The sequence below is a fragment of the Monodon monoceros genome, unplaced genomic scaffold (assembly GCF_005190385.1).
Source record: "Monodon monoceros isolate NGI ecotype Baffin Bay Population unplaced genomic scaffold, NGI_Narwhal_1 Super_Scaffold_18, whole genome shotgun sequence".
In the NCBI taxonomy this organism is placed as follows: Eukaryota; Metazoa; Chordata; class Mammalia; order Artiodactyla; family Monodontidae; genus Monodon; species Monodon monoceros.
In genome coordinates, this window is record NW_021703774.1 from 69470224 (window position 1) to 69497648 (window position 27425).

Genomic DNA, 27425 nt, shown 5'->3' on the forward strand with positions numbered 1-27425 from the left:
AGCATATGTATTCTGTTGTTTTTTAAGGTACACTGTTCTGTAAATGTCAATTAGGTCAAGTTGGTTGACAGCATTGTTCAGGTTTTATTTATTTTTACAGATTCTTTTTTTTTTTTTGGTCTATTCTGTCAGTTATTGAGAAAGGCATATTGAAGTCTCCAACTTTAATTGTGGATTTGTCTATATTTCTTTTCAGTTTTGTCAGTTTTAGCTCTACATATTTTATTTATTTATTTTTATTGTTTTTATTTTTTATTTATTTAAAATTTTTTAGCTGTGCCACCTGGCATGCTGGATCTTAGTTTCCCAAACAGGGATCAAACCTGCACCCCCTGCAGTGGAAGTGTGGAGCCTTAACCACTGGACCGCCAGGAAAGTCCCTAGCTCTACATATTTTAAAACTCTGTTTTCAGGTACATATGCCTAATAACATACATTGAGTGGGCTTTGAATGTTAAGGCAAACTAGCATTTCTGGGGTGAACCTATTTGGTCATGATGTATTAGATTTTCTAATATATTGTTTAAGGTTTTTGTTTTTTTGTTTATGGGAGATAACTGGCTTTAATTTTCCTTTCTTATAAGGTCTTTTTGATGTGTTGGTATTAGCGTTATACTGACCTTATAAAATGAATTGGGAAATTTTTCATCATTATCTGGTCTCTGGAAGAGTTTGTTGAAGACTGGTGTTATTTCTTTCTTAAATGTTTTGTAAGCATTCACCAAGGGTGCTGTCTAGGCCTGGAGTTTTCTTTGTCAAAAGCCTTTTAAGTTTTGGATTAAATTCTTTAATAATTATAGGATTATTTAGATTTCCTGTTTCTTTTTGTGTCAGTTTTGGTAAGTTGTGTTTTTCAAGGAATTTGTACATTTTCTCTAAATTGTCAGATTTGTTGATATAAAGTTGCTTGTAATGTTTATTTTGGCATGTCTAAGATTTTTAATGAGGTTGTCTTTTTAGTTTTGATTTTAGTGAGGTCCTCTTTTTATTTGTGTCTTATTTTTTTTGTTGATAAGTTTGGCTAGAGGTTTATCAGTTAATCTTTTTAAAGAACCAACTTCTGGCTTTCTTGACTTTTTTTTTCTATTTAATTGATTTCTGTTCTTTATTATTTCCTTCCTACAATCTATCTTGGATTTGATTTGTTCTTTTTTAGCTTCTAGTAAGATTTCCAATCTTTTTTTTCTAATATATACATTTAAAGTTAAAACTTGCCCTCTAAGCATTGCTGTAGCTTCATTCTGAAAATTTTGATGTGTCATACTTTTGTTTTCATTCATCTTAAAATATTTTTAATATCCATTATGACTTCCTTTTTTTGTTTGTTTGGTTTTTTTTTTTTGTGGTACGTGGGCCTCTCACTGTTGTGGCCTCTCCCGTTGCGGAGCACAGGCTCCAGACGCGCAGGCTCAGCGGCCATAGCTCACGGGTCCAGCCGCTCCACAGTGTGTGGGATCTTCCCAGACTGGGGCACGAACCGTGTCCCCTGCATCGGCAGGCAGACTCTCAACCACTGCGCCACCAGGGAAGCCCTGTGACTTCTTCTTGACCCATGAATTATTTAGAGATATGTTGCTTAATTTCTAAACGTTTGAGGATCTTTCTAGTTAAATTTCTTTATTGATTTCTAGTTTAATTCCATTGTGGTCAAAAAGCATATTGTATATGATTCCTGACCTTTGAAAATTCTTGAGTCATTTAGCTTATGGTCTGTTCATGTGCTGTTAAAAAGAATACATATTTAGTGGGTGTTTTATACATGTCATTTGAGTCAAGTAAAATGTCCTGTATATGTCTGTGAGGTCAGTTTTGTTAATATTGTTCAGATCTTTTATATCTTTACTGATTTTTTTTTTGTCTGCTGTCATATGTTACTGATTGACATTTGTTAAAATCTCCAACTGTGATTGTGGCTTTCTCCTTTTTTTCCCCTTTCAACTTTTTAATAAATTTATTTATTTATTTATTTATGGCTGCATTGGGTCTTCATTGCTGCACGTGGGCTTCTGATTGTCGTGGCTTCTCTTGTTGCAGAGCACGGGCTCTGGGCACACAGGCTTCAGTAGTTGTGGCACATGGGCTCAGTAGTTGTGGCTTGCAGGCTCTAGAGCTCAGGCTCAGTAGTTGTGGCACACGGGCTTAGTTACTCTGCAGCATGTGGGATCTTCCCAGACCAGGGCTCGAATCTGTGTCCCTTGCATTGGCAGGCGGATTCTTAACCACTGCGCCACCAGGGAAGCCCTCGACTTTTGTTTTATATATTTAAGCTGTATTATCAGGTGCACAGAAATTTAGAATTGTCATGTCTTTCTGTTGAATTGACTCAGCATGAAATGTTCCTTTTTTTTTTTTTTTCTTGCGGTACGTGGGCCTCTCACTGTTGTGGCCTCTCCCGTTGCGGAGCAACAGGCTCCGGACGCGCAGGCTCAGCGGCCATGGCTCACGGGCCTAGCTGCTCCGCGGCATGTGGGATCTTCCCGGACCGGGGCACGAACCCGTGTCCCCTGCATCGGCAGGCGGACTCTCAACCACTGCGCCACCAGGGAAGCCCGAAATGTTCCTTTTTATCTCTTTATCTTCTTGCCTTAAAGTCTGCTTTGTATTTGATATTAATGTGTACATGGTATAAGTGTTTACATTGTTTTGCTTTCAACCTTTTTTGTGTCTTTTTTATATAAATTTATTTATTTTATTTATTTATTTTTGGCTGTGTTGGGTCTTCGTTGCTGCATGCGGGCTTTCTCTAGTTGCGGAGAGTGGGGGCTACTCTTTGTTGCAGTGTGCGGGCTTCTCATTGCGGTGGCTTCTCTTGTTGTGAAGCACAGACTCTAGGCATGTGGGCTTCAGTAGTTGTAGTGCATGGGCTTAGTTGCTCCGCGGCATGTGGGATCTTCCTGGACCAGGGATCAAACCTGTGTCTCCTGTATTGGCAGGCAGATTCTTAACCACTGCACCACCAGGGAAGTCCCCTTTTTTGTGTCTTTATATTTAAAGTGTATCTTTTATAAATAGCATAGAGTTAAAAAAAACAAAAAACAAAAAACCTTGTCTGAACATCTTTGTTAATTAGATTGTACACTTCATTTATATTTAATGTAATTTCTGATATAATTTTCTATTTCTCTATTTCTTTTTTGTTCCTTTATTTCTCCTTTCCTTCTTTTAGATTAATCAAATGCTTTTACTTTTCTTCTCTATTAGCTTTTTAGTTTTGTATTCTTTTATTTTTCTTTTACATGTTACCCTATAGATTAATATGCAGTCTTTGAAATTACTATAATCTACCTTAAATTAGTACTTTTACCACTTCCCAAACCATGTAAGAACTTTACAACAGTTTTACTTTATATATCTACTCCTGCCTTTTGTGTTATTGATGTTGTATTTTAATTCTTCATTTGTTTTAAACCCTACAAGACATTATTATTGTTGTTACTGTCTTAACCAGTCAATATTGATTTATATTTATCACATAGTTAACCTTTCTTATGTCTTGATTCATCCTGAAGTTCTTTATTTTGCCTTCATCTTGGGTCATTTTTTTTCATCTTGAAGAATTTCCTTTAGTATTTCTTGCAGACCTGGTCTCCTGTCAATGAATTATCTCAGATTTTGTTTGTCTGGAAAAAAAATCTTAGTTTTGCCTTCATTTTTAAAAATTATTTTCACTGTGTATGGAATTTTAGGTTGTTCTTTTCCCTGCAGAACTTTAAGATGCATTCTGTTATATTCTGGTTTCCATTGTTTCTGTTGCAAATTCAGCTGTCAGTTTTGTTGTTACTTTGATAATTTGTCTTTTTTTCTTTTGCTTCTAAGATTTTCTCTGTTCTGGTTTTCAGCATTTTGACTATTATGTGTGTACTTGGGTTTTCTGTTTTTATCTGCTTAGGGCTTGTAGAGCTGCTTGAATATGAGATTTGATATTTTATCAGTTAAAAACAATCCTTGTAAATATTTTTTTTAGATATCATTTCTGTCCTGGTCTCCTTCTTTTCTTCTGGTATTCCATTTACATGTATGTTAGGTCTTTTCTCCATGTCCCATGTGTATTGTTTTTTTCTTTATATTCTTTTCTTTTTTCCTCCATGCATCAGTTTCTGCTGTTCTGTAGTCTAGTTCACTAATTCTCTGTTTTGCCGTGTCTTATCTATTAAATTTTTCATGCCAGTTTAGCACTATAGATTCTATGTGAAATTCTCCATCTTTTCCTTTATGTTCTTGAATGTGTTAATCATAATTATTTAAAAATCCTTTTTCTAATATCTGATTCACCCATAGGTCTTTTTCTTTTTTACTGTCGTCCTCCCCCATCCCCTAGTGTTTTGGCATCTTGGTTCTTGCTATAATTTTTGATTGGATGCTGGACATTGTGGATGAAAAATTCTAGAGGCGTTGGTATTGTTATCTTCCTTTAAAGAGGGTTATGTTTTCTTCAGGCAGGCAGATAATTTTGGAGGGTCACTTAAATTCTGCCAGGGGTTGGTTTTATGCTGTATTAAGTCTACTTTGTTTCAACTTTATAGATTGTGGCCTATATTCCTAGTGGGTAGCTCTTCTGGGGTTTCAACACTTGTAAAAAAGCTATAGTGTTTATGAAGACTTTTTCTCCTTTGCAAGACTTCAACTACAACCTCTGTCTTCCCAACACTTGTGGAGTGTAATCTTAGTTCCCTGACCAGGGATTGAACCCATGCCCCCTGCGGTGGAGGTGCGGAGTCCTAACCACTGGACGCCTGGGAATTCCCTGTGATTCAATCATAGTTTCTTTTCTTTTTTTTTTTTTTTTTTTGCGGTACACGGGCCTCTCACTGTTGTGGCCTCTTCTGTTGTGGAGCACAGGCTCAGCGGCCATGGCTCACGGGCCGAGCCGCTCCGTGGCATGTGGGATCTTCCCAGACTGGGGCACGAACCCGTGTCCCCTGCATCGGCAGGCGGACTCTCAACCACTGTGCCACCAGGGAAGCCCTAAGCAGGTATTTTCATACAACAAAGCGACTTTGGTGATTTAGATATTACAGAACCCACCCATGTTTTTATTGACATCATCCATTTTGCAGTACATTTACAGTGCAAATTTACTTTCAACTTACTGCTTACATCATTAAATGTGCTTCTCAGCAAATACCTTGTTTTTAGCCACATCCCACCTTTCTCATAGAAGGAAAAATTAGATATTCTTCTTTATTCTAGTCTGATTTTTATAGAGTGGCTTCCTTTGTAAAATTTTTTAAATTTAAAATTTTTATTTATTTATTTTTGGCTGGCCACTGCGGCATGTGGGTTCTTACTTCCCTGACCAGGGATCGAACCTGCGCGCCCTGCAGTGGAAGCACGGAATCTTAACCACTGGACCGCCAGGGAAGTGCTTTTTTTGTTGTTGTTTTTGTTTTCCTTTTTTTAATTTTTAAATTTCAGTTCTTTAGAATTCTTAGGGTCAGTGGTATCCCAATATTTTAAAAGTAAGATAATAGATTAGTTCTAAAACAGAGTAAGATATGACTGAATTATCTGTTCTTTCTTGGATTGTCCGTGCAATGTATTAGAATTTGTTCAGTTTTCCTTATAGACCCACATTCCCTATTAAACTCAGCCTTAAAATCAGAAATCAGAGGAGAAATAAGTGTAATGTGATTTAGGGGGATGTAATTAGATGAGATCGTGTAACCCCACAGTGATTACTTTGATTCTGTGTTTGTAAGATAGCCATTCTGAATGGGAATTATGCTAACTCCAATGCTTTTTCCATTGAAAAGTATTTTCTGCAGCGAATTTTGTTATTTCCATTTTTATTTTGTGATAAGTTTTCTTCACAGTTCTTTAAAATTATTTTTTATGTTTGTCTTTATTGTATTTTTATTGGGGTTGAATGTTTTACAGTGTATATTTTAAAGCAGTGTTACTCAAAGTGTGGTCTGAAAACCAGTGCTAGTTTGAGAACTATTTGTTACTGGTTTGAAACAAAATAAATCACGGAAACTGAGAATAAAACTTTAGAAATGTTGTAACATTTGACATTATGGCTATATTCTTACTTTATAAAAGTATGAGTCTACAGTGGATTGGTCAAAAACAAGACTAGTTTTTCACCACAGAGAGTTTGAGAAGCACTGTTTTAAAGGATAATTTGATTCCTCATCAACTATCTGTATAAAATTTTATTAATTTTAGCTGCTTCCATTGTAAATTTCCTTTTTTTGGTCTTCACTTCTATGAATTTTTGTTACATTTTGTAGATCTAAATTTCGTGAGGAAGATTTTATTTATTTAGGTTAATTTTTCATTAATAACACACTTTATTATTTCTGGTATAACATTAATAGTTTTAACTTGTGTCTTTCATACTTTTTTCCCCGGGTCAGTTTTTCAATTGACAGTGTTACCAACAACATGATAGGATATGAATATGAAGCTGAATCAAAACTTCGGGTGTCAGAAATCCTTTTCTTGCTCTGCAACTACCAGGTCATTGTTTAAGTACTGGTAAGATGAGAAGGGAAAGGTGGATGGCAGAAACCAAGCACTGCCTAGATTGGTCTACATGAGAAAGGATGCAAGAGGGAAGGGAGGAGCAAAGAGAGGAGATTCAAGCGTGGTGAAGAGAGAAGAGTTTTGGAGTTTATGGAGGAAAGGGGTAAATGAGGTGAGAAGAGAGACTTTGGGAAAAGATATGTGTACAAAGGTTTTTAGACAGTTTTGTTGTGTATTATGCTATGTAATTCCCCTTTTGCTGCTTTCTCAAATGACCATCAGTAAAGAGCTTTGTCACTTTTCTGATGCATTCTAGAGTTTTATATTTCTTTTGCATCTATCACTTTGTTGGGATGTACCTCAAGGTAGCCCATTTTTTGTTTAGGTTACACAAATGTAAGATGTGTATGTTTGAATTCTACTTTTTTTTTTTTTTTTTTTTAACTTAAAAATCATTATCGGGCTTCTCTGGTGGCGCAGTGGTTGAGAATCTGCCTGCTAATGCAGGGGACACGGGTTTGAGCCCTGGTCTGGGAGGATCCCACATGCCGCGGAGCAACTAGGCCCGTGAGCCACAACTACTGAGCCTGCGCGTCTGGAGCCTGTGCTCCGCAACAAGAGAGGCTGTGATAGTGAGAAGGCCCGTGCACCCGCGATGAAGAGTGGCGCCCGCTTGCCACAACTAGAGAAAGCCCTCGCACAGAAACGAAGACCCAACACAGCAAAAATAATTAATAAACTCCTACCCCCAGCATCTTCTTTAAAAAAAAAAAAAATCATTATCAAAATTGTTTCCATATCATTAAAATCTCTTTGTAGACATTTTTAACTTGTCCCCCCCCCATCAATTGCTTAAAAAGACTATTTTTAATGGGTCAGTTACAGTCCAGTGTATGGTGTACCAGTGTTCACTTAATCATTTTTTTCATATTGGCTGTGCACACAAAAAATGTTGCCTACCTTTTCAGTAAACAATGACTGTTGCCTGCTGTCAAGGCATCAGCCACTGCAGCCATACCCCCACCCCACCCCAACCCCAAAGGGTGCACCCTGAGGGGAATTCAGGTTGGAGAAAAACAGGATACTGGCCCTAGATAGTTAAGATGCATAGCTAAGGAATAACTTCAATGAGCAAGACTCTTGCATGTTCCTCTACATAGAAAAGCACTAAAATCATTAACTTGAGATGTCTTTTTTTGCGATTAGCAGTAATCTTTTGATGTTCAATTACATGTTTTTTTTTTTTTTTTTTTCCCAGTGAAAACTTCTGTATATCCTGGCTTCTCCCTAACCTCTTTGGAGCAGTTCCTCAGAGCTATCTGAGAGGCTGTCTCCCAGGCTGTAGTCCTCAGTAAGGTCCCTGAATAAAACATAACTTGCAACTTTTAGGTTGTGTGTTTTTCTTCAGTCGACATTTAGGTGTTTTCCATGTTTTTGCTAAAATAATTAATGTTGAAATGAATAACTTGATTAGTCTTTACATGTGTAATTATTTCCTTAAGAAGAAGATTGGATTGAAAGTTACGAACATTTATCAAATTCTTGATATATATTCCCAAGTGCAAAAGCAATTGTTTGAAATTACTAATAATTTTTCACTGAGTAAACATTGCCAGGGTGCAGCTTGAAGGTCATAAAATCTTTTTAAACCAAAAAGGTTGTCTTGATGTTAATCTTCTCTAATCCCTTGTTTTCAGACGGTAGCAGACCAAAAAGTATCACAGAGATGAGAACCTCATTTTGGTGTTGCGTGATAATCTACTTCAAGACTTAACAGATTCTAATAACCAAGAAGCTTTTCCTTTTATCTGGTTATATATATACTCCTTTCTTGTAGAATAGAGGTACTTCATCCCCTCCCCCCTTTTTTAATCAGAGTGGATTTTTTAAATTGATTTGCTCCTTGTTTTTTTCTTTTCTAGACTCAGTGTAATAATAATAATGATAAATTACATTTGTATAATATTTCATTGGTTATAAAGCACTTTGATATATATTATTTCACTTAATATGCGTGGCATCCCTGATGGGAAGATATCTGTATTTTATAAAAGAAAAAAATAAGACTATTGCCAAGGCAACCCAGTTAAGTTATAGATCTGGGACATAAACCTGGGTTTCTGATGTATTATCTGGGTAGTATGGAGTAATAATTAAGACAGAGTTCTAGAGCTAGAGTGCTTGGCTTTAAAACATGGCTTTGTCGTTATTAGCTCTTGGGAAAGTTTCTTAATCTTTCTGCCTCAGTTTCTTCCTCTGTACAGTGGGAAAAATAATAGCCCCTACCTCATAGGGTTGTTATGAGGAGTCAGTGAATTAATATGTATAAAGTGTGTAGAAGAATGCCTGACATAAAAGGAATATTCAGTGAATGTTAGGTGTTATTACTACAACAGTACTACCACATCTGCCTTTACCACCGCTGTTATATCTTAGTCTTCTTTGATTTCCAGGGCCAGACAGCTGGCCTTTTCTTTTACTGGTGGCTTTTTGGGTTAAGTTCCGGGAGCAGTTGCTTTGGTGATTCTTGTGATGTTCTTGGTTTATTTGCAGAAGAGCAAGACAGTGAAGAAAACGAGAAAAGGCGAAAAAAGAAAAAGGGTACCAAGAGGAAAAGAGATGGAAAGGGTCAAGAAGAAGGGACTTTGGCTTGTGACCTGAAGCTGGATGACATGCTTGACCGCACCTTAGAGGACGGCGCCAAGCAGCACAACCTAACAGCAGTCAACGTGCGAAACATCCTTCATGTGAGTAAGACGGGGGCAGCCGTGTAATGGGAATAGAACTCTTTCACCAGGAGCAAATAAAAGTTCTCAGGAAACTCTTGAGTCTCGGTGTGTGAATTACTAATTTTGTGAGTTCCCTGTGGCAAAATATTTTACATTTCAGGGTAACCTTCCCTTTGCACTCAGCACAAGTTTGAAATGTGAACACATGTGAAAGAACTTAATTGGGAAGATAAATTGTTACACTGCTTCCTTCCACTGATTTGATTGTTTATTGTTTAGCATATTCAAAGATAATGGAAGATGATAGTGTTCACGGTGGATTTACTCTTGTGGGTCAGTGTGTCTTAAAAGATGCCCAGTTAACAGTCCTTTGCACATATGCAAATACTCTTCTTTGCTATGTAGCAGTACAGCTGTTTATAAAGCCTTTGCTGTTTATTACTGTTTCTCTTAAGCAGATAGTTAACCTGAGAATTTTTTTTTTTTTGAGCCATTCCTGTTAGTATCAGCTAATGAGATTGGTCCATTTGCTTGCTACATTGTTGGAAGCTGTGTGCTTCTCTCCAAAACTTCCTTCTTTGCTTTCAATTGCCTTGCTCTACTCTAATCTGAAATCATTTGGGTATCTAGCTCTCGTTTATCCTCTACATATATCTAGCAGAGTTACAGAGACATGAGTATTATCTAGATGATACATCTTTGTTGCATAAAGTGAAATTTCATCTTTCTCCAGGAAGTAATCACAAATGAACATGTAGTCGCTATGATGAAAGCAGCCATCAGTGAGACGGAGGATATGCCAATGTTTGTGAGTAGTTATAGTTCTTTCAATGTCATGGAACAGAACTATCTGTAAACTGGCTAAGTGTAGTGAGTTGTTTACAAACTCACTTGGGAGTTTTTAAATAATTTGGCAGTTGGGGGCAAACTCAAGAATCACTCGATGATTTTCATTGGCTGTTTTCTTCTCATTTTCCCTTCTTAGGAACCCAAAATGACACGCTCTAAACTGAAGGAAGTGGTGGAAAAAGGAGTGGTGGGTGTTCTGTTTTTTCTTTATCGTTTATTTAGCTTTGTTAATAGTATATAATTCCAGGTTATTTGTAGGGAAAAAATATAGGAAATATTTATTATGATCTGGGTTTGACTCCTTAAAGAAATATTTGTAAAAGGCAAATAGACATGTGGAGATGCAATATATGAAATCATTATCATAGTTCATTTTTATTTTAGTTGCTTTTTTGGAAGTGCTAGATAGATAACCATTTGGAGCGGTTGAAAGCAATGAGTGATGACAGTTTTTCTATTCATGTTGTGAGATATGTGGTGAAGTGTTTAAAGTAGTGTATTTCAAATTGTGTTCCAGGGACCAGTTGCATCAAGATCACCCTGGTATGGGGTTCCTCAAGAGTGCTTATTAAAAATGCACATTCTTGGGCTCACCTCAGACCTAGGAATCAGGACCCATGGGTAGGGCCTGGGAATATTCATTGTTGAAAGCCCAACAGTACATTCTTTTGCACACTAAAGTATGAGAACCTCTTGAAGACTTTTGAAGCATTCTGATACAGCAAGCTCTTTGATGCTGGGCACTGTGTTCTATATGCTTAACAAGACTTGTCCAGTTTGTGCTTACCTTCTGCGACAAGGCAGGTGATAGTCCTGAGGGAGTCCATTCTATCTCTGATAGTAGGAAAGATTTGCCATATGGACCCAAAATGCATACTGTAGTTTTTGTCTGTTTGTCTGGTTCTGTTCCTTGCAGCCCTGTAGAAGAAATGTCTGTTCCTCTTCCACGTGACCTTTCCTCTAGTTGAAGAAAACCAATATATCTTTTTATAACGTTCTTTTCTTGCTAAACGTCCCCTAAGTTTTTATTGGTCTTCATGTGACAAGGCTTTGAGTACCTTCACCAATCTGATCCTTTTCTTCTGCATGTGCCAAGTTTGTCCATATCCTTTTAAAAGTATGCCTTAAGTGGATCTAGTGCTTCAGATAGGGTTTAACTAGTATAGATTAAAGTTAGGTTGGGACTTCCCTGGCATTCCAGTGGTTAAGACTCTGAGCTTCCACTGCAGGGGTGCAGGTTCAGTCTCTGGTCAGGGAACTAAGATCCTGCATGCCGCATGGTGCAGCCAAAAAAAAAGTAAAATAGGGCTTCCCTGGTGGCGCAGTGGTTGAGAGTCCGCCTGCTGATGCAGGGGACATGGGTTCGTGCCCCGGTCTGGGAGGATCCCACGTGCGCGCAGCGGCTGGGCCCGTGAGCCATGGCCGCTGAGCCTGCGCGTCTGGAGCCTGTGCTCCGCAACGGGAGAGGCCACAGCAGTGAGAGGCCCACGTACCGAAAAAATAAATAAATAAATAAATAAAGTTAGGTTATTCCCTCAGTGTTCAGATTCCATATTTCCCTTAATGCAGCCTAAGGTTGCATTGGCTTTTTTTTTTTTTTTTAATATGCCAAAGACATACATTTTAGGGTGGCAAATTCTGCCCCCCTATGCACTGGCTTTTTTTGACAGCCACATCATATATATATATTTGTATATATTTGTCTAATTAACTAACCCTGGTTGCATAAAGTGAAATTTCATGTTTCTCCAGAAAGTAATCACAAATGAATATGTGGTAGCTATGATGAAAGCAGCCATCAGTGAGACAGAAGTTCTATGAAGTCTACCTGACATAGAATATAATTAACATTAATTCCATATTTGATTAAAAAAAACCCAGGGAGATCCAAATCAGGCTCTGGATTATGTCTACCAACCACGTATATAGTTGCAGAGAAGGTAGACAACCCAAGGCTATAGTTTATGTGGGGAGAGCAAAGATTAGAGTCCATTTCTCTTGCTTCTTAATCTTAATAGACTGACTCCTTCCTGATGGATTTGGCAGTAGGAAAATTGATTGGTTTAGAAACAAACATGAGAAGAGGTATGGACCTGAATCACATCATTCCCTTTACCCTGTATTGGGCCTGGCTCCACAGAGCTAGATAAGTAGCCACAACGTGGCAGGGCTGAGGAGATGTGGAGGGCCTAAGGCTCCTTATAGAGACAGAACCTAATGGTCTGTTGGATTTTGTTCAGGATGATTTCGTTTGGGTCACAGTTAGATGGTCAAGAAATTATGCACTCCAGTGGTATTGTGTCAGGAGTATGTAAGAGGTTTTAAAGAATTCTTTGAAAACTTCCCCCCGCCAACTCTATTGTTTTATTTTTAAAATTTATTTATTTTATTTATTTATTTTTGGCTGCATTGGGTCTTCATTGCTGTGCACGGGCACAGGGTTTCTCTAGTTGCAGCGGTGGGGGGGGGCTACTCTTCTTTGCGGTGCGTGGGCTTCTCATTATGGTGGCTTCTCATTGCAGGGCATGGGCTCTAGGCGCTCAGGCTTCAGGAGTCACGGCACACAGGCTCAGTAGTTGTGGCTTGCGGGTTCTAGAGTGCATGCTCAGTAGTTGTGGTGCATAGGCTTTCTTGCTCCACGGCATGTGGGATCTTCCCAGAGCAGGGCTCGAACCCGTGTCCCCTGCATTGGCAGGCGGATTCTTAACCACTGCGCCACGAGGGAAGCCCCTCTATTGTTTTAAAATCCTGAAAAAGTTGAAAAGAATTTTACAGTGAATCTAGATTCCATCTAGATTTAACAATGTTAAATTCTGCCATATTTGCTTTATCTCTCTCTGTGTCTGTCTATTGTTTTTTTCCTGGACTATTTGAAAAGAAGTTGTGTACGACTTGACACTTCACCCCGAAATCCTTCCCTAAGAACTTTTCATGGCTAGCTTTTTGGAGGCATACTTATGGTGGATTTATGTAATTGATTAAGACATACTGATGGCAAAAGGCTGCTGTCACCTGTAGTATCCTAGGTTTGTGTACTATTGTAGTTTATAAACAGTTTTCATATTTATTATTCTATGTGAACCCAAGCTGTAATATAAAGTAGACAATATAGACACTTTGTCCATTTATGGACCTAGATTCTTACTAGCTTTAAGGCAGAGATGCTAATGATGGAAATAGATTCATCTCTCCTTTTCTTCTGCCAAGCTCTGACAAATATTTGACAGTGTAAATCAGTACCCCTACATCACTGCAGCTACGTGTTAGTCTGATGGCTCCTTGTGATGGTAAAGAAGTAAAAATGAAAAATAGTCTATTTTGGTTAAGGGAACTTAACTGTTTATATTCTTTGTTGGTAGGTAATTCCAACATGGAATATTTCACCAATTAAGAAGGCCAATGAAATTAAGGTAAACTTGGAAGAGGTAATTCTTATTCTTTTCCAGAAATACTTCATCAGTTTCGAAATGCTTCTATTTGTTAACTTTTTTGGACCTATGTATTTATTTAAATTCCAGGTTTGTTTTTTTCCATTTCATTAGTCTTAGGTTTGACTCTCATGCTAGAAATCTTATTAACTCCTGCCTCTTATTACTTGCTTTAGCTGCTTGTTGTGCTCTTAGGATTTTTCTTTTTCCTGCTCTGCTTTCTTCCCTTTATTTCCCAAATACATATGATTCGTGTTTTCTATTATTTTATTTTTTTATATAATTGTACTTATGTAGCCTCCTCAGTTTGTGGATATCCACCTTGAAGACGATGATTCCTCAGATGAAGAGTACCAGCCCGATGATGAAGAAGAAGATGAGACTGCTGAAGAGGTCAGTGGTTACCTGTGTGAGTGTTAGTTGGTAATATAGAAAAAAGTTGGCTCCACAAGGCAGGGTGTACTTTGCTTCCTTAGTAATATCACTTGTTCTATACAGAGGGTTGAAACACAGTTCTTTTTTCTACTCATTTCTTTGCATAAATCTAAGACTGTGACTCCTCTTCATGCTCCCTTGATTTTTTCATGTCTTGTATTATGAAATATAACACACATACAACATACAGAACTGTGCATAGGATAAAAATTAAAATATACAGCTTAAATAACTATAAAGCTAATCCTTATGAACCTTCCTTAAAGTCATTAAGTATAACATTGCCAGACACCTCTTATCACAGTCACTTTTCTTCCCCTATAGACAGCCACTATCTTGACTTTTTGGTAATTACTTCCTTGCTTATCTTTCTACTTATATCACCTAAATATGCAGCTGTACACATTGTGTTCAATTTTTTACTGTTTCTGAACCTTAGGTAAATGGAACCATAGTCTATTCTTTTGTGTGGCTTTTTTTTTTTTTTTTTGGTTCAACACAAGTCATTTGAGATTCATTTATGCTGTTGCTTGTAGCTGTAGTTCGTTCATTTTCATAATTAATGTAATATTCTATTTCTTAATTTGTTCTTTGACTTGTTTGTTAAAGGATTTTAAATCAATGCCTTACAGTTTTACAGAGTTTACAATGCTGACGAGGATAGAGATCTGATCCCTGTTCCTACCTTCAGCAAATTAAGCTTTTATTTAAATTTTATTCTCTTACTCTAATTCAGTGATTGATATTTTGTGATTCATTCTATTGAGGTACTTCAAACTCAGTGGAATGAGGTAGAGGCATACATATGAAAGTGAACTGGATTTGTTTTGTAGAGTTTATTGGAAAGTGATGTTGAAAGCACTGCTTCGTCTCCACGTGGGGCAAAGAAATCCAGATTGAGGCAGTCTTCTGAGATGACTGAAACAGATGAGGAGAGTGGCATATTATCAGAGGTAAATCCACATCATACTAGCAAGATAAATTAGAGATGCTTCTATAAGTAGATTATTTAACGGTATAAATAGATCATTTATCCATGGTGATTCTAAGCTGTCACCCTTTGCCAAACATGATTCAAGATCAGTAATCATGCCATTATCTTCCTGGTATTTGTGACTAGTTATAACTGAATTTCAAATTCCCTTAAGTCAGTGAACAGTTAAAAGAAAACTGGAACTCAGTGACAGGGAGAGTTCTTATTAAGGGGCCAAATGTGAGTGACTGGCAGAGTTTCTTTCCTTCTACCCTTCTCTTTTTTGTATGTGTTTTCTAATATTGTTCTAAAGCCATTTTTATTGTATTTCCCTGCTTTTGATAACCTAAGTAGCATCCTGTTGGCTTCATTGGAAATAGGATGAAACCTAATTAGATTAATGTACTTGACAGTGCCTTTGTTTTTATATACCTCTATCTAGATGGGAAGAGAAAGATTGCTAGCATATGAAAGACATGCTTCTCTCCTCCCGCTTTTTTTTTTTGTTCTCTTCCCTTCCTCCCTTTAATTTTTAACATACTTGCCCCTTTAAATCAGGCTGAGAAAGTCACCACACCTGCCATTAGGCACATCAGTGCTGAGGTAGTGCCCATGGGGCCTCCGCCCCCACCAAAGCCCAAACAGACCAAGGATAGTACTTTCATGGAGAAGTTGCATGCGGTAGATGAGGAGCTGGCTTCCAGTCCAGTCTGCATGGATTCTTTCCAGGTAAACATAACTCTAAATTGCTGAAAAAGTCAAATGGAATAATTTAGTCATTGCTCAGATTGGGAAGGGAGAAGGGAAGATATTAAATTTTGATACAGTTAGTAACAGGCATGAAATTATAGGTCTTTGGTACTCTAGTTTGTATGTTTTATTGTAAGTGAGAATTAAGTGAGAATGGCAGTTCCTAAGGAAGACGTAAGGTATGTGACAGAGAGCATTTTAAAATGTGGAACATAGGGCTTCCCTGGTGGTGCAGTGGTTGAGAGTCCGCCTGCCAATGCAGGGGACACGGGTTCGTGCCCCGGTCCGGGAGGATCCCACATGCCGCGGAGCGGCTGGGCCCGTGAGCCATGGCCCCTGAGCCTGCGCGTCCGGAGCCTGTGCTCCACAACGGGAGAGGCCACAACAGTGAGAGGCCCGTATACCACACACACACACAAAAAAATGTGGAACATAGGAACAACCTTCAGCCAGATTCCTCAAATATTAACCTTTACCACAATTGCTTTATCGTTTTCTCCTTCTTTCTCTCTCTCTGTACACATTTATTTTTTCCTGAATTGCTTTAGAGTGTGTTGCAGTCATGATGCGCTTTTACCCCTAAATATCTTAGTGTATATTTCCTACAGATGAGGACATTTGATTATGAAAGTAAGGATATATAATATTAATAGTCTATTAAAATCCTTATTTGGATTTTGCCAATTGTCCCAATAATATCTTTTATATAAAGCAAAAGAAAAATGATTTTTTTTTGTGATCCGGGATCCAGTCTAGGATTACATGTTGTATTTAGTCGTCTTTTCTCTTCAACTCTTTTTATTGGGAACAGTTTCTCAAAGTTTCATAACCTTGACATTTTTGAACCTTATAGAGCAATTATTTTACAGAATGTTCCTCAATTTTGACTTTTCTTATACTTCCTCATAATTAGATTCCGGTTATGCACTTTTGGCACAAATATCACAAAAGTGATATGTCCTTTTTATTGCATCATATCAGGAGGCACATAAATTCCGTCATGTTAAATTTGATCACATGGTTAAGGTGGTGTCTGCTTGTTTTCCTCGCTGTAAAATTATTATTTTTCCATTTTTAAATTAATATGTATCTTTGAGGCAAAATATCTTTTCACCCACTAATTTTAACATCCATTGCTTGTTCTTGATTGAAACAGTCATTACTATGGTTACTGTCAAATGATGACTTTCTAAATTCCATCATTAGGCAGTTCTTCTTTTTTTTTTTTTTTTTAATTTTTATTTATTTATTTTTCTTTTGGCTGTGCTGCGTGGCATGTAGGATCCTAGTTCCCTGACCAGGGATCAAACCCGCACCCTCTGATTGGAAGCGTGGAGTCTTAACCACTGGACTGCCACAGAAGTCCCAACCAGTTATTATTATTTTTTTTAACATCTTTATTGGAGTATAATTGCTTTACAATGTTGTGTTAGTTTCTCATGTATAACAAAGTGAATCAGCTACATGTATACATATATCCCCATATCCTCTCCCTCTTGCATCTCCCTCCCATCCTCCCTATCCCACCCCTCTAGGTGGGCACAAAGCACCGGGCTGATCTCCCTGTGCTATGTAGCTACTTCCCACTAGCTGTCTATTTTACATTTTGTAGTGTATATATGTTAATGCTACTCTCTCACTTCGTCCCAGCTTATCCTTCCCCCTGGCCATGCGCAACTGGCTGCACGCTCTGGAGCCTGCACACCACAACTAGAGAGAAGCCCTTACACCACACAAAAGATCCTGTGTGCCGCAACTAAGACCCGAAGCAGCCAAATAAATAAATAAATATTTTAAAAAGTAAAAATACAAAAAAGATACTTCTCTTAAAGTATCTTTTTAGAAAAAAAAAAGGAATAGACATACAGATCAGTAGAACAGAATTGAGAGTCTAGAAATAAACTCTTAAATTTATGGTCAGTTAATCTTTGACAAGTGTTCCAAGACCAATTAATGGGAAAAGAATAGTCCTTCAACAAATGGTGCTGTGACAACTGGAAATCCACATGCAAGAGTAGAAAGTTAGATCCTTACCTCACACCACACTCAAAAGTTAACTCAAAATAGATTATTGACTTAAATGTAAGAGCTAAAATTATAGAACTCTTAGAACAAAACATAGAGTAAATCTTTGTGACCTTTGATTAGGCAGTGGTTTCTTAATACAATACCAAAAGCACAAATGACAAAAAGAATAGGTACATTGGACCTCGTCACAATTAAAAACTTTTGTGCCTCAGAGGATACATCAAAAAAGTGGAGACAACCCAGAAAGTGGGAGAAAGCAATTGCAAATCACATATCTGATAAGGGTCTTGTATCTGTAATATATAATGAACTCTTATAAGTCAACAATAAAAAGACAACCGAATTAAAAAATGGGCAAAGAGTATGAATAGACATTATTCATTTCCTTTTTTCTTAATAAAAAGAAATGAGAGAAAAAAAAAGAGAAAAAAAAAAAAAGGAGTGAGAGGCTTCCCTGGTGATGCAGTGGTTAAGAATCCATCTGCCAATGCAGGGGACACGGGTTTGAGCCCTGGTCTGGGAAGATCCCACATGCCATGGAGCAACTAAGCCTGTGCGCTACAACTACTGAGCCTGTGCTCTAGAGCCCGCGAGCCACAACTGAAGCGTGCACACCTAGAGCCTGGGCTCTGCAATGAGAGAAGCCACCGCAGTGAGAAGCCCGCTCGCAGCAACAAAGACCCAACGCAGCCAAAAATAAAATAGAGTAAATAAATTTTATTACAAAAAAAAAGGAATGAGTACTGATACATGCTACAAAATGGATGAACTTTGAAAACATGCTAAGTGAAAGAAGCCAGAGACAAAAGGCCACATATTGTATGATTCCTTTTATTTATTTTAAAAAATATTTATTTATTTTGGCTGTGCCAGGTCTTCGTTGCGGCGTGTAGGATCTTTTTAATTGTGGCATGTAGACTTCTTAGTTGCGGCATGCAGACTCTTAGTTGTGGCATGCGGACTCTTAGTTGCAGCATGTGGACTTCTTAGTTGTGGCATGCGGACTCTTAGTTGCGGTATGTGAACTCTTAGTTGCAGCACACGTGTGGGATCTAGTTCCCCAACCAGCGATCAAACCCAGGCCCCCTGCATTGGGAGCGTGGAGTCTTACCCACTGGACCACCAGGGAAGTCCCTATGATTCCTTTTATATAAAATGTCCAGCATAAGCAAATCCATAGAGACAGAAAGATTAGTGGGTATCAGAGACTGGGATCAGGGAAGAATGGGGAGCTACCACTAAGGGAAATGGCTTTTCTTTTTGGGGTGATGAAAATGTTTTGGAATTAGATAGTGGTGATGGTCACACAACTCTGTGAATATAGTAAGATCCACTCAGTTATACACTTTAAAAGAGTGAGTTTTATGGTGTGTAAATTGTATCTTAATAAAGCTCTTATAAATGTTCCTGAAATGTTGGTTTTAAAACTGACATCATTATAAGGTGCAAGGGTATATTGTACAACAAGGGGAATATAGCCAATATTTTATAAGAACTGTAAGTGGAGTATAACCTTTAAAAAAAAAAAAGACATTGGCTCCTACAAAAAAAAATTTGATGTCATTATCCTTAAAGTTTCTCAGACAAAGAATAATAAATCCATATGGTTTAGAGAAGAGACCTTGTGTTTTAAGCTAAGAAGAGAAACACACAAGATATGATGAAGTTTGGAGAAATTGAAAGCATTAGGCATTCAGTGATATGTTTTTATTTCCTTCTCCATTGACTAGCCCATGGATGACAGTCTCATTGCATTCCGAACTCGCTCTAAGATGCCTCTGAAAGATGTTCCCCTGGGGCAACTAGAGGCAGAGCTCCGAGCTCCAGACATCACCCCAGACATGTATGACCCCAATACAGCAGATGATGAGGACTGGAAGATGTGGCTGGGGGGGCTTATGAATGATGATGTGGGGAATGAAGGTAAGTGGTTTCGTTCGCATTTAATATCTACTCTGTCCATGGTCTCCGGTAAAATCTTCATTAGTTAAAAGCTTAAAGAAAGGGGTGTTTTTGGTTAAATTCCACTCCCCCCCCCGCTTTTTGTTTTTGTTAAAGAGTCTTTTGGGGAATCTTTAGAATGCTAAGATTCCTCCCCTGAAACATAAACGTACGTATAATTTTATATATGATTTCACGAGAGTGCATTGACTCACTCGAAGACTGTCATGTTAGGTAAGGTTCTTCCTGATGCAGGTGAAAGAATCCTAACTCTCAACGTGCTGAATGAAACCAGACTTTGGGAAGGGCAGAAAAACCTACAGTGGAATTGAGACCCACTTTCCCTCCCAACAGCTGTCATCTCTACTTTTTGTCAGTCAACTCCATTCTCAAACCTATTTTTTTCTACAAGGCTGGAACTATGATCATAAGGGCATCATTCACTTCTTGGTTTGTCCCCACATCAGAAGAACTCTCTCCTACAGGCTCCAGTTTGAAAAATCCAGAGAAACAACTGATTGGTTGGGTTTGATCACATGCCCACTGTCTTGGTATTGCATGGCTTTGATAGGGAGACTGTTTCAGCATGGAGTCCTGTGATTGGCAGCACCTTGTAAACAACGGGGTTGGAGTAAGCAGTTACCCAAAAGAAGTGACAGTGTTTCCAGAAGTAGGGAAGGAGAATTGATCAGACAGAAACAATGTTGACTGCAGTCATACATGGTGTAAGAATCCCTGCTGCAACCCTTATTTGTTTTAGAATATAAGTAAAATTCTTACTTTAAAACAATACATTGTTAAAATTGTCTTTGTGGGTTTTTTTTTAAGCGTACTATAATGAAAGTCAGTTACCATTCATCATTTTGTGCAGTGTTTCTGTAAATTTAGAGGAAATGAGAGATTGATTTAGTTTGTAGTGATTCCAGATGATGTCACATTCTTTTGATGGAACCAGGGCAATTTTGTTACTATTGTTGTTTCCTTTTAACTCTCTTCAATGGAGAGTGACCAGGATATTCATACTGGTTGTGTTGTGGAAGATTCACACTTTTTAAAAAATGTGTATAACTGAACCAAAGTCTTACTTGCATTTTTATGTGAACAGAGTCATTCACTATCTCACTTCAATCCGTAGCCAAATTCATTGCTCCTATTTCTGGATCACATGATGTCCTATCAGACTTAATTACAGACAACTTACAGAGCATATCTTTATTCTTTTCCCTGTCTTCTAAGAACAACTACTGTAAGATTTTTGTGTTGAAAGGATAATGCTTTAAGATAAATAAGAGAACATATAGCTTGTATGGAAATAGGGTGAGTAAATATTTGGGTAGGTAAGGCCAGGAATAAATTAGGATAAGTGAATGAAAGAAAGTAAGTTCTCATATTTACCTTATAAAGCTATTAATAACTATATTGCACATAATTTGGCATTTGGTATTGAGTACTTTCTTTTACAAGGCAGTGTGTTAGGTTCTATGAGAGATGGAGGAAAATTATCATTTTCTTAGGGAGTAAACATGTATGAATGGTGCCTGGTCCATTGTTAAATGCATGGTACATTTCAGATTAATGAAGTTGAATGAACTCAGATGCACCATAAAAGTGGCATAAACTCTGTTCTAAGGTTTTAGAAGAGAGAGAATTATTGTTTTAGCATGACCAGAGATAGCAACATGAAAAAGGTGGTAATTGAGATGGACCTTTGAAAGATATTTGACAACAGTGACAAGAGAGGAATCAGATGGGTGGAAGTGACATTGAGATAATATGTATTTAGGTTCTGTAGAATATATGCTCCCCAGAGTTTTCTCTTATATTCTGTATTATAACCATAAGGGTAACACGTGCTTGGAGTAAAGAAATCAAATATTGTGTAAAGAAAACTGTTAAAGCCTTTCCTCATGATGACGGTTTCATGCCGCAGAGGGATCACTGATAATAGTTTGATGTGCCTCTCGTGAGAGTTTTCAAATATGACGTTACCTTTTAGTTTTCCACGTTAATGTGGCAATAGGAAGAATTTTAGTCCTAAGTTTAAATTCCCTGAACATTTAGAAAAGACAGGTAACAAGAAGCAAATTGGTTTGAATTTTAGCATTTTTGTTCTTCTCCACCCACCTTCTATAGCAGAAGTGGTAATAAGCAATGAAATGCACAAACTTGCATGAAGGAGAAAAGGATGAAATTTGCAGCTGAGTCATTGACATATTAACTGGAGAGTCATTTCCTTAATAATCAACAACTGATGTATTATCGCATTAGTCTTCTGATAGGAGTCTAAGCTGCTAGCTTTTCCATCCCTTACGCCTTTGAGAATCTGATGAAAGCTGTTCAGCCACTCCCCAGAAAAAAGTACACATCTACATACATGAAGTTTTTTTACGTCACTTTTTTGGGGGATTTATTATTCTCTTGAAGTTCATTTATTGACACTTCCTTTTTCTATCAACGCATTCAAGGTCCAAGATACCAAGGCTCAAAAATATCTGCAGAAAGGAGTGAACAGGGACAAAGATAATTCTATCCATTTTGTAAAAGTGTCAGAGAAATTCATTGTGTTGCTCTGTGTTATAGAATCAATTTGTTATACTGCTAGGATTAGAAACCAGTTTAATATTCTAGGAACATATCTCAATCAAAGAAGTCTCAGGGGACATTAAAGCATTTTTTAAATGCATGTGACACTTCATAAGCAAGCTCTGCATTTTGTCCTTAGACCTAAGCTAAGACAAAATATTGATAGTAATTAAGTCAGGTTTTCATGGCTTTATTAGGGCAGCAGCTTTGGTGCCCTGATTGTTATCACCTTGGTTGAAAGAGCTGAGATGCTGGCTGTTGAGGAGGAAAGGCCAGACAGAGTTGGCTGTCAGGATTTTGGGAGTCCGGGTGGTGTTTCTCATAATTTGTCCCTAGAATTTGAATCAGAATCAGGGAGTGTAGGGATGTATTCGTTGGATGGTGTTAAGATACAGATCCCAGGGACTTCCCTGGTGGTGCAGGGTTAAGAATCCACCTGCCAAGGCAGGGGACGTGGGTTTGAGCCCTGGTCCAGGAAGATCCCACATGCCGCGGAGCAACTAAGCCCATGCGCCACAACTGCTGAGCCTGCGTGCCACAACTACTGAAGCCCACGTGCCTAGAGCCCGTGCTCTGCAAGAGAAGCTACTGCAATGAGAAGCCCACGTACCGCAACAAGGACCCAACGCAGCCAAAATAAATAAATTAAAAAAAAAAAAAAAAGAAAAAGATACAGATTCCAGGACCTCACTCCATACCTACTGAATCAGAATTACTAACGGTTATCATCTAGGTATCTAATTCTTATATATCCTAATGGTTGGAAACTACTGGTCTGGGAGAAATAAGAGTATGATAAGGGTTGATCGAGGAAATGGAATAATGGTTAGTGGGGAGGATGAAAATCCTCTTTCTTTAAAACAGTATTTTTTTGTTTCCTTATTAGGATAGATTTAAAAAAGAGAACATAGAGCCAATGAGTAGGGTAGGTTTGGATCCCCAGATCTACCAGCTGAATTTTGTGAGTGCTGGTAAATAGGAAATGATGCTAGATATAGATCACAGTACCAAACTTTAGCCATATGCTGGTTTATTTTGGTAGTATTACGTGGCTAACTATTTTCACATGTTCCTAGTACCATCTGCTCTGCATATTATTAAAAGTGAGTCTCGTTTGCAAAAAATAAGAGGCTGTACTAGAGGGGGTGGGTACACAAAATTGAGATCAGCTGGGTAGATGCTGACATTGTCAATCAGTCAAAAAAGTAATTAGACCCAGAGGGCAGGTTCCACAATCAGGGTACTAAAAGCTAAGCAGAACTCAGAAGAAACCTTCCTAAATGATTTTTCAACATGTTTGCCAAATGGGTTCTCTGAGAATATTGGCTGACCCGTTTGTATGGTATGGGCAGAAGCTATCTATTGTAGTTCTTGCACCTAAACAGATGGGGGTCCAAACGTGTGTGCAGTATCCATATGTTATAGGCTTTCCCCAGAACTTACATTATTCAGCAACGTTTGTAAAGAACCTGCTGTAAAGAGACGTACATAGAAAGTACTATAGAGATTACGAAGACAGGATTCCATTCCTAAGGATTTAAAACATTTTTATTGGGGGATAAACCTATAGATGGGTGAAAAAGCCTTCACATTTAAATAGCTATATATATACAATGCAGATTTATATATTATAAACAATAAATGTTGAGTAAAGAATATCAGGTTAGATTGGGGTTTATCAGTACAAATTTTCCAGTGATTATGAATCAGAAATGTGTGTGGGGGACTTCCCTGGTGGTGCAGAGGTTAACAGTCAGCCTGCCAACGTAGGGGACACGGGTTCAATTCCTGGTCCAGGAAGATCCCACATGCCGCGGAGCAACTAAGCCCGTGTGCCACAACTACTGAGCCTGCGCTCTAGAGCCCACAAGCCACAACTACTGAGCCCACACACCACAACTACTGAAGCTTGCATGCCTAGAGCCCGTGCTCCACAACAAGAGAAGCTACCTCAGTGAGAAGCCCGCACATCGCAATGAAGAGTAGCACCCGCTCGCTACAACTAGAGAAAGCCCGTACGCAGCAATGAAGACTCGATGCAGCCAAAAATTTAAAAAAAAAAGTGTGTGTATATATTTTTATTTTTAATAAAAAATATTTATTATGAAAAATTAAGAAAGAGTTCTATTCTTCAGTCTTTGTTAATTCTCTCTAGATATTTTCTGTGTTTAATCAAGCACATATTTATCTTTTTTTCCAAGAAAGGAATCATACTATACATATTGTCCTGCATCTGCAACTTGCTTCGTTCACTTAATATAATTTAGACATCTTTTTATTGTAATACATAGAGATCTCCCTCTCCTGTGTAATGGCTACATAGTGGTAAGGAATTAGTTATTCTCATTTTCTAGGCTTTGTTTTTGCTTTTTGTTTTAATTCACTTCCTCAGTTGCACTAGCCACATTTCAAGTTCTCAGTTGCCTCATGTGGCTAGTGGCTACCGTTGTCGTACAATGCATATGTAGAACATTTCTGACCTTGCAGAAAATTCTGTTAGACGATGCTGATCTAAAGTTGTCCCAGGAAAAATTTTACCTTAATATAACATAACAATCCAGGGGCTTCCCTGGTGGCACAGTGGTTAAGAATCTGCCTGCCAATGCAGGGGACACGGGTTCGAGCCCTGGTCCGGGAAGATCCCACATGCCACAGAGCAACTAAGCCTGTGCACCACAACTACTGACCCTGTGCTCTAGAGCCCACGAGCCACATCTACTGAAGCCCACGCACCTAGAGCCCGTGCTCCACAACAAAGAGAAGCCACCACGATGAGAAGACCACATACCACAGCTAAGAGTAACCCCCGCTCACTGCAACTAGAGAAAGCCCGCGGAGCAACAAAGAACCAGTGCAGCCAAAAATAAATAAATTTATTAAAAAAAAAAATGTATAAAACAATCCATAATTGACTCCTTCAGGATTTTTAGTTAGGAATCTAAAAGACATCATAGCATCAACATTAGAGAAAATTGTGAGGGAGAAAAATACCCATACTTCTATGCTCTGCCATTACAAATGTTTGTTATTTTTGTATATTTTTAGTTATTTCTGAGTTATTATAGGGATATAATATTTTTATGCTTATGAGTATTATGTGTGTATTGTGTTGTACTTTTGTCATGAATGTATTGAACATGTATAGAATGTTTATATTCTATATGTATATACTATTTTATACTAAGGCATCATAATTATAGTCATTCCCTAATTATTGGGAATTAGGGTCATTTCTTTTTTCACTATCAATGCCTTTATATAAAGAGTTTTACAAAAATATTTTAATGAGATGCACCACTCTAAGTGGGTTTACTGAGATAAATTATATGTTCAGTTTTCAGGCTTTTGCTGCATTTTGAGAAATTTAAGTTTTGTTTGAAGGAAGGAAGGAAGGAACTTGGCTAATTGGGGAGAATAGGTGAGAGGAGTCCACCGTGGGAAATGATCTGTGCAGAGACGCTGAGGAAAAAAAGAATAAGTTGTTTAAAAACTTCGGAATAGGGAATTCCCTTGCGGTTAGGACTCTGCGCTTTCACTGCTGAGGGCTTGGGTTTAATTCCTGGTTAGGGAACTAAGATCCTGCAAGCCGTGTGGCCCAGCCAAAAAATAAGTAAAAAATAAAATAAAAATAAAAACTTCAGAATAAATGTGCTTTATTGGAGTAGATTCTTATGGTGCTGAACATCTTAAATTTTCCTTAGAGATATGAGTTCAGAGTTGGCAATAAGTGTCTAAAACATTTTTTTTCCTAGATGAGGCAGATGACGATGACGATCCAGAATATAATTTCCTGGAAGACCTGGATGAACCAGACACAGAGGATTTCCGCACTGACCGGGCAGTAAGAATCACCAGTGAGTCTGTGTTTATTATGAGTCCTGGTCTTGACTTCTCCACATCTACCTTTGTTTACTTTGCAGATTTCTGAGGTTGAAGTTTGTAGCCCACTCAAGACATTTAAGCTTCCTCCACCCATTTATTTCTATAATTCTTTAAATTTACATATATATTCAGGAAGCCTATCAGTTACTCATTTATACATCCCACAGTCACGTATTGAGTATTTGGCAGCGATTGTACCAAAATGAATAAGACATGGCTTCTGCCTGTAGGATGTCAGCTTAGTAGGGGGATACAAACAGAAACAGGTATAGTACCAAGTGATAGGTGCTATAATAATAGTTTGTGTATACACTAGTGGCCTAAAAGAGGGTTATACTGTCCTAATGTATGGTATGGGTTAGGGAAGGATTCACAAAATGGGATGTTTTATTTTAGTTTTGAAGGAGCAATAAGAAATTTTTGGTGAATGGGGGCAGAGAGGGATATTGCAAATAGAAGAATTCTGCAAACCATGGAATTATGAAACAATACATGTGTTTGGAAAATAGTAAGTAGTTTGGTTAAGTTGTATGAGTGAGTGGTGATAGAAGAGTTAAGCAGTGTTCAGTTCATGGAGAACCTTAGATCTGATTTTTGATCTGTCAAAAAGGAGAGCTCAGAGAGCTCAAAGCAGGAAATAAATAGGAACTGATTTGGATTTTAGAAATATCACTTTGATTTAATGCCAGTTTAATGTATTGATTTGGTGGGTAAAGAGAGCAAAATTGGAGGCATGGAAAACAATTAAATAACTTGGCTTGAGTCATTTGTTTAAAATTATTTCATTGCTAGTTTGCCAATGATGGAAAACATATTTCAGGAACTGTTGATTTTTATTGAGTGTGTGCATGACCCTGTACTGGAATAGTATACACAACATGGTGAAGGTAAGACATTGGCTCTTGACGAGGTTATGAAGAAAGTTTTATAAGTATCCCAAAGTGTTTATTATGTACCTAAATAATGCAAATCTTTGTGCAAAGAGAATTATGTAAACACAATCCTTTAGGACTTCTGTTCTGTTTTGTTGCTTTATTTCATCTTTCATGTTGTTTTTAAGATTAGAATGCCGTTTCCTTTATGAAGATCTTCCATTTATTTTGGTATGTTATGACAGTTAAGGTTGCATTGAAAGGAAAGCACCAGGAATCAGAGAGAAAGTGTAGAAAGAAAAGACTTGAGGATTTAGGTTTTGAGAAAATTGTGAAGGAGGGTCTAGGAAGGTATGAGAAAAAACAACAAAGCCTTGTGTCTCAGAAACCAAGGGAAGAGTCTTTCAAGAAGGAGCGAATGGTCCACAGTGTCATGTGCTGGTCATGAAACATTTTCTGCTTGAAGCAGAAAAGTAGGAGATTGCAT

General features: G+C 37.9%; 1 protein-coding gene across 1 annotated transcript in view; it reads left to right on the top strand.

Moving 5' to 3' along the window:
- The window catches only part of GON4L (gon-4 like), an 87656-nt gene that overhangs the window by 15897 nt on the left and 44334 nt on the right, over window positions 1-27425 (top strand). The window contains exons 4-12 of the mRNA XM_029227571.1: window positions 9022-9215; window positions 9931-10005; window positions 10183-10233; window positions 13406-13456; window positions 13772-13867; window positions 14743-14862; window positions 15441-15611; window positions 19391-19583; window positions 25937-26038. Coding sequence (XP_029083404.1) covers window positions 9022-9215; window positions 9931-10005; window positions 10183-10233; window positions 13406-13456; window positions 13772-13867; window positions 14743-14862; window positions 15441-15611; window positions 19391-19583; window positions 25937-26038 — 1053 coding nt within the window. The remainder of the gene's footprint in view (window positions 1-9021; window positions 9216-9930; window positions 10006-10182; window positions 10234-13405; window positions 13457-13771; window positions 13868-14742; window positions 14863-15440; window positions 15612-19390; window positions 19584-25936; window positions 26039-27425) is intronic.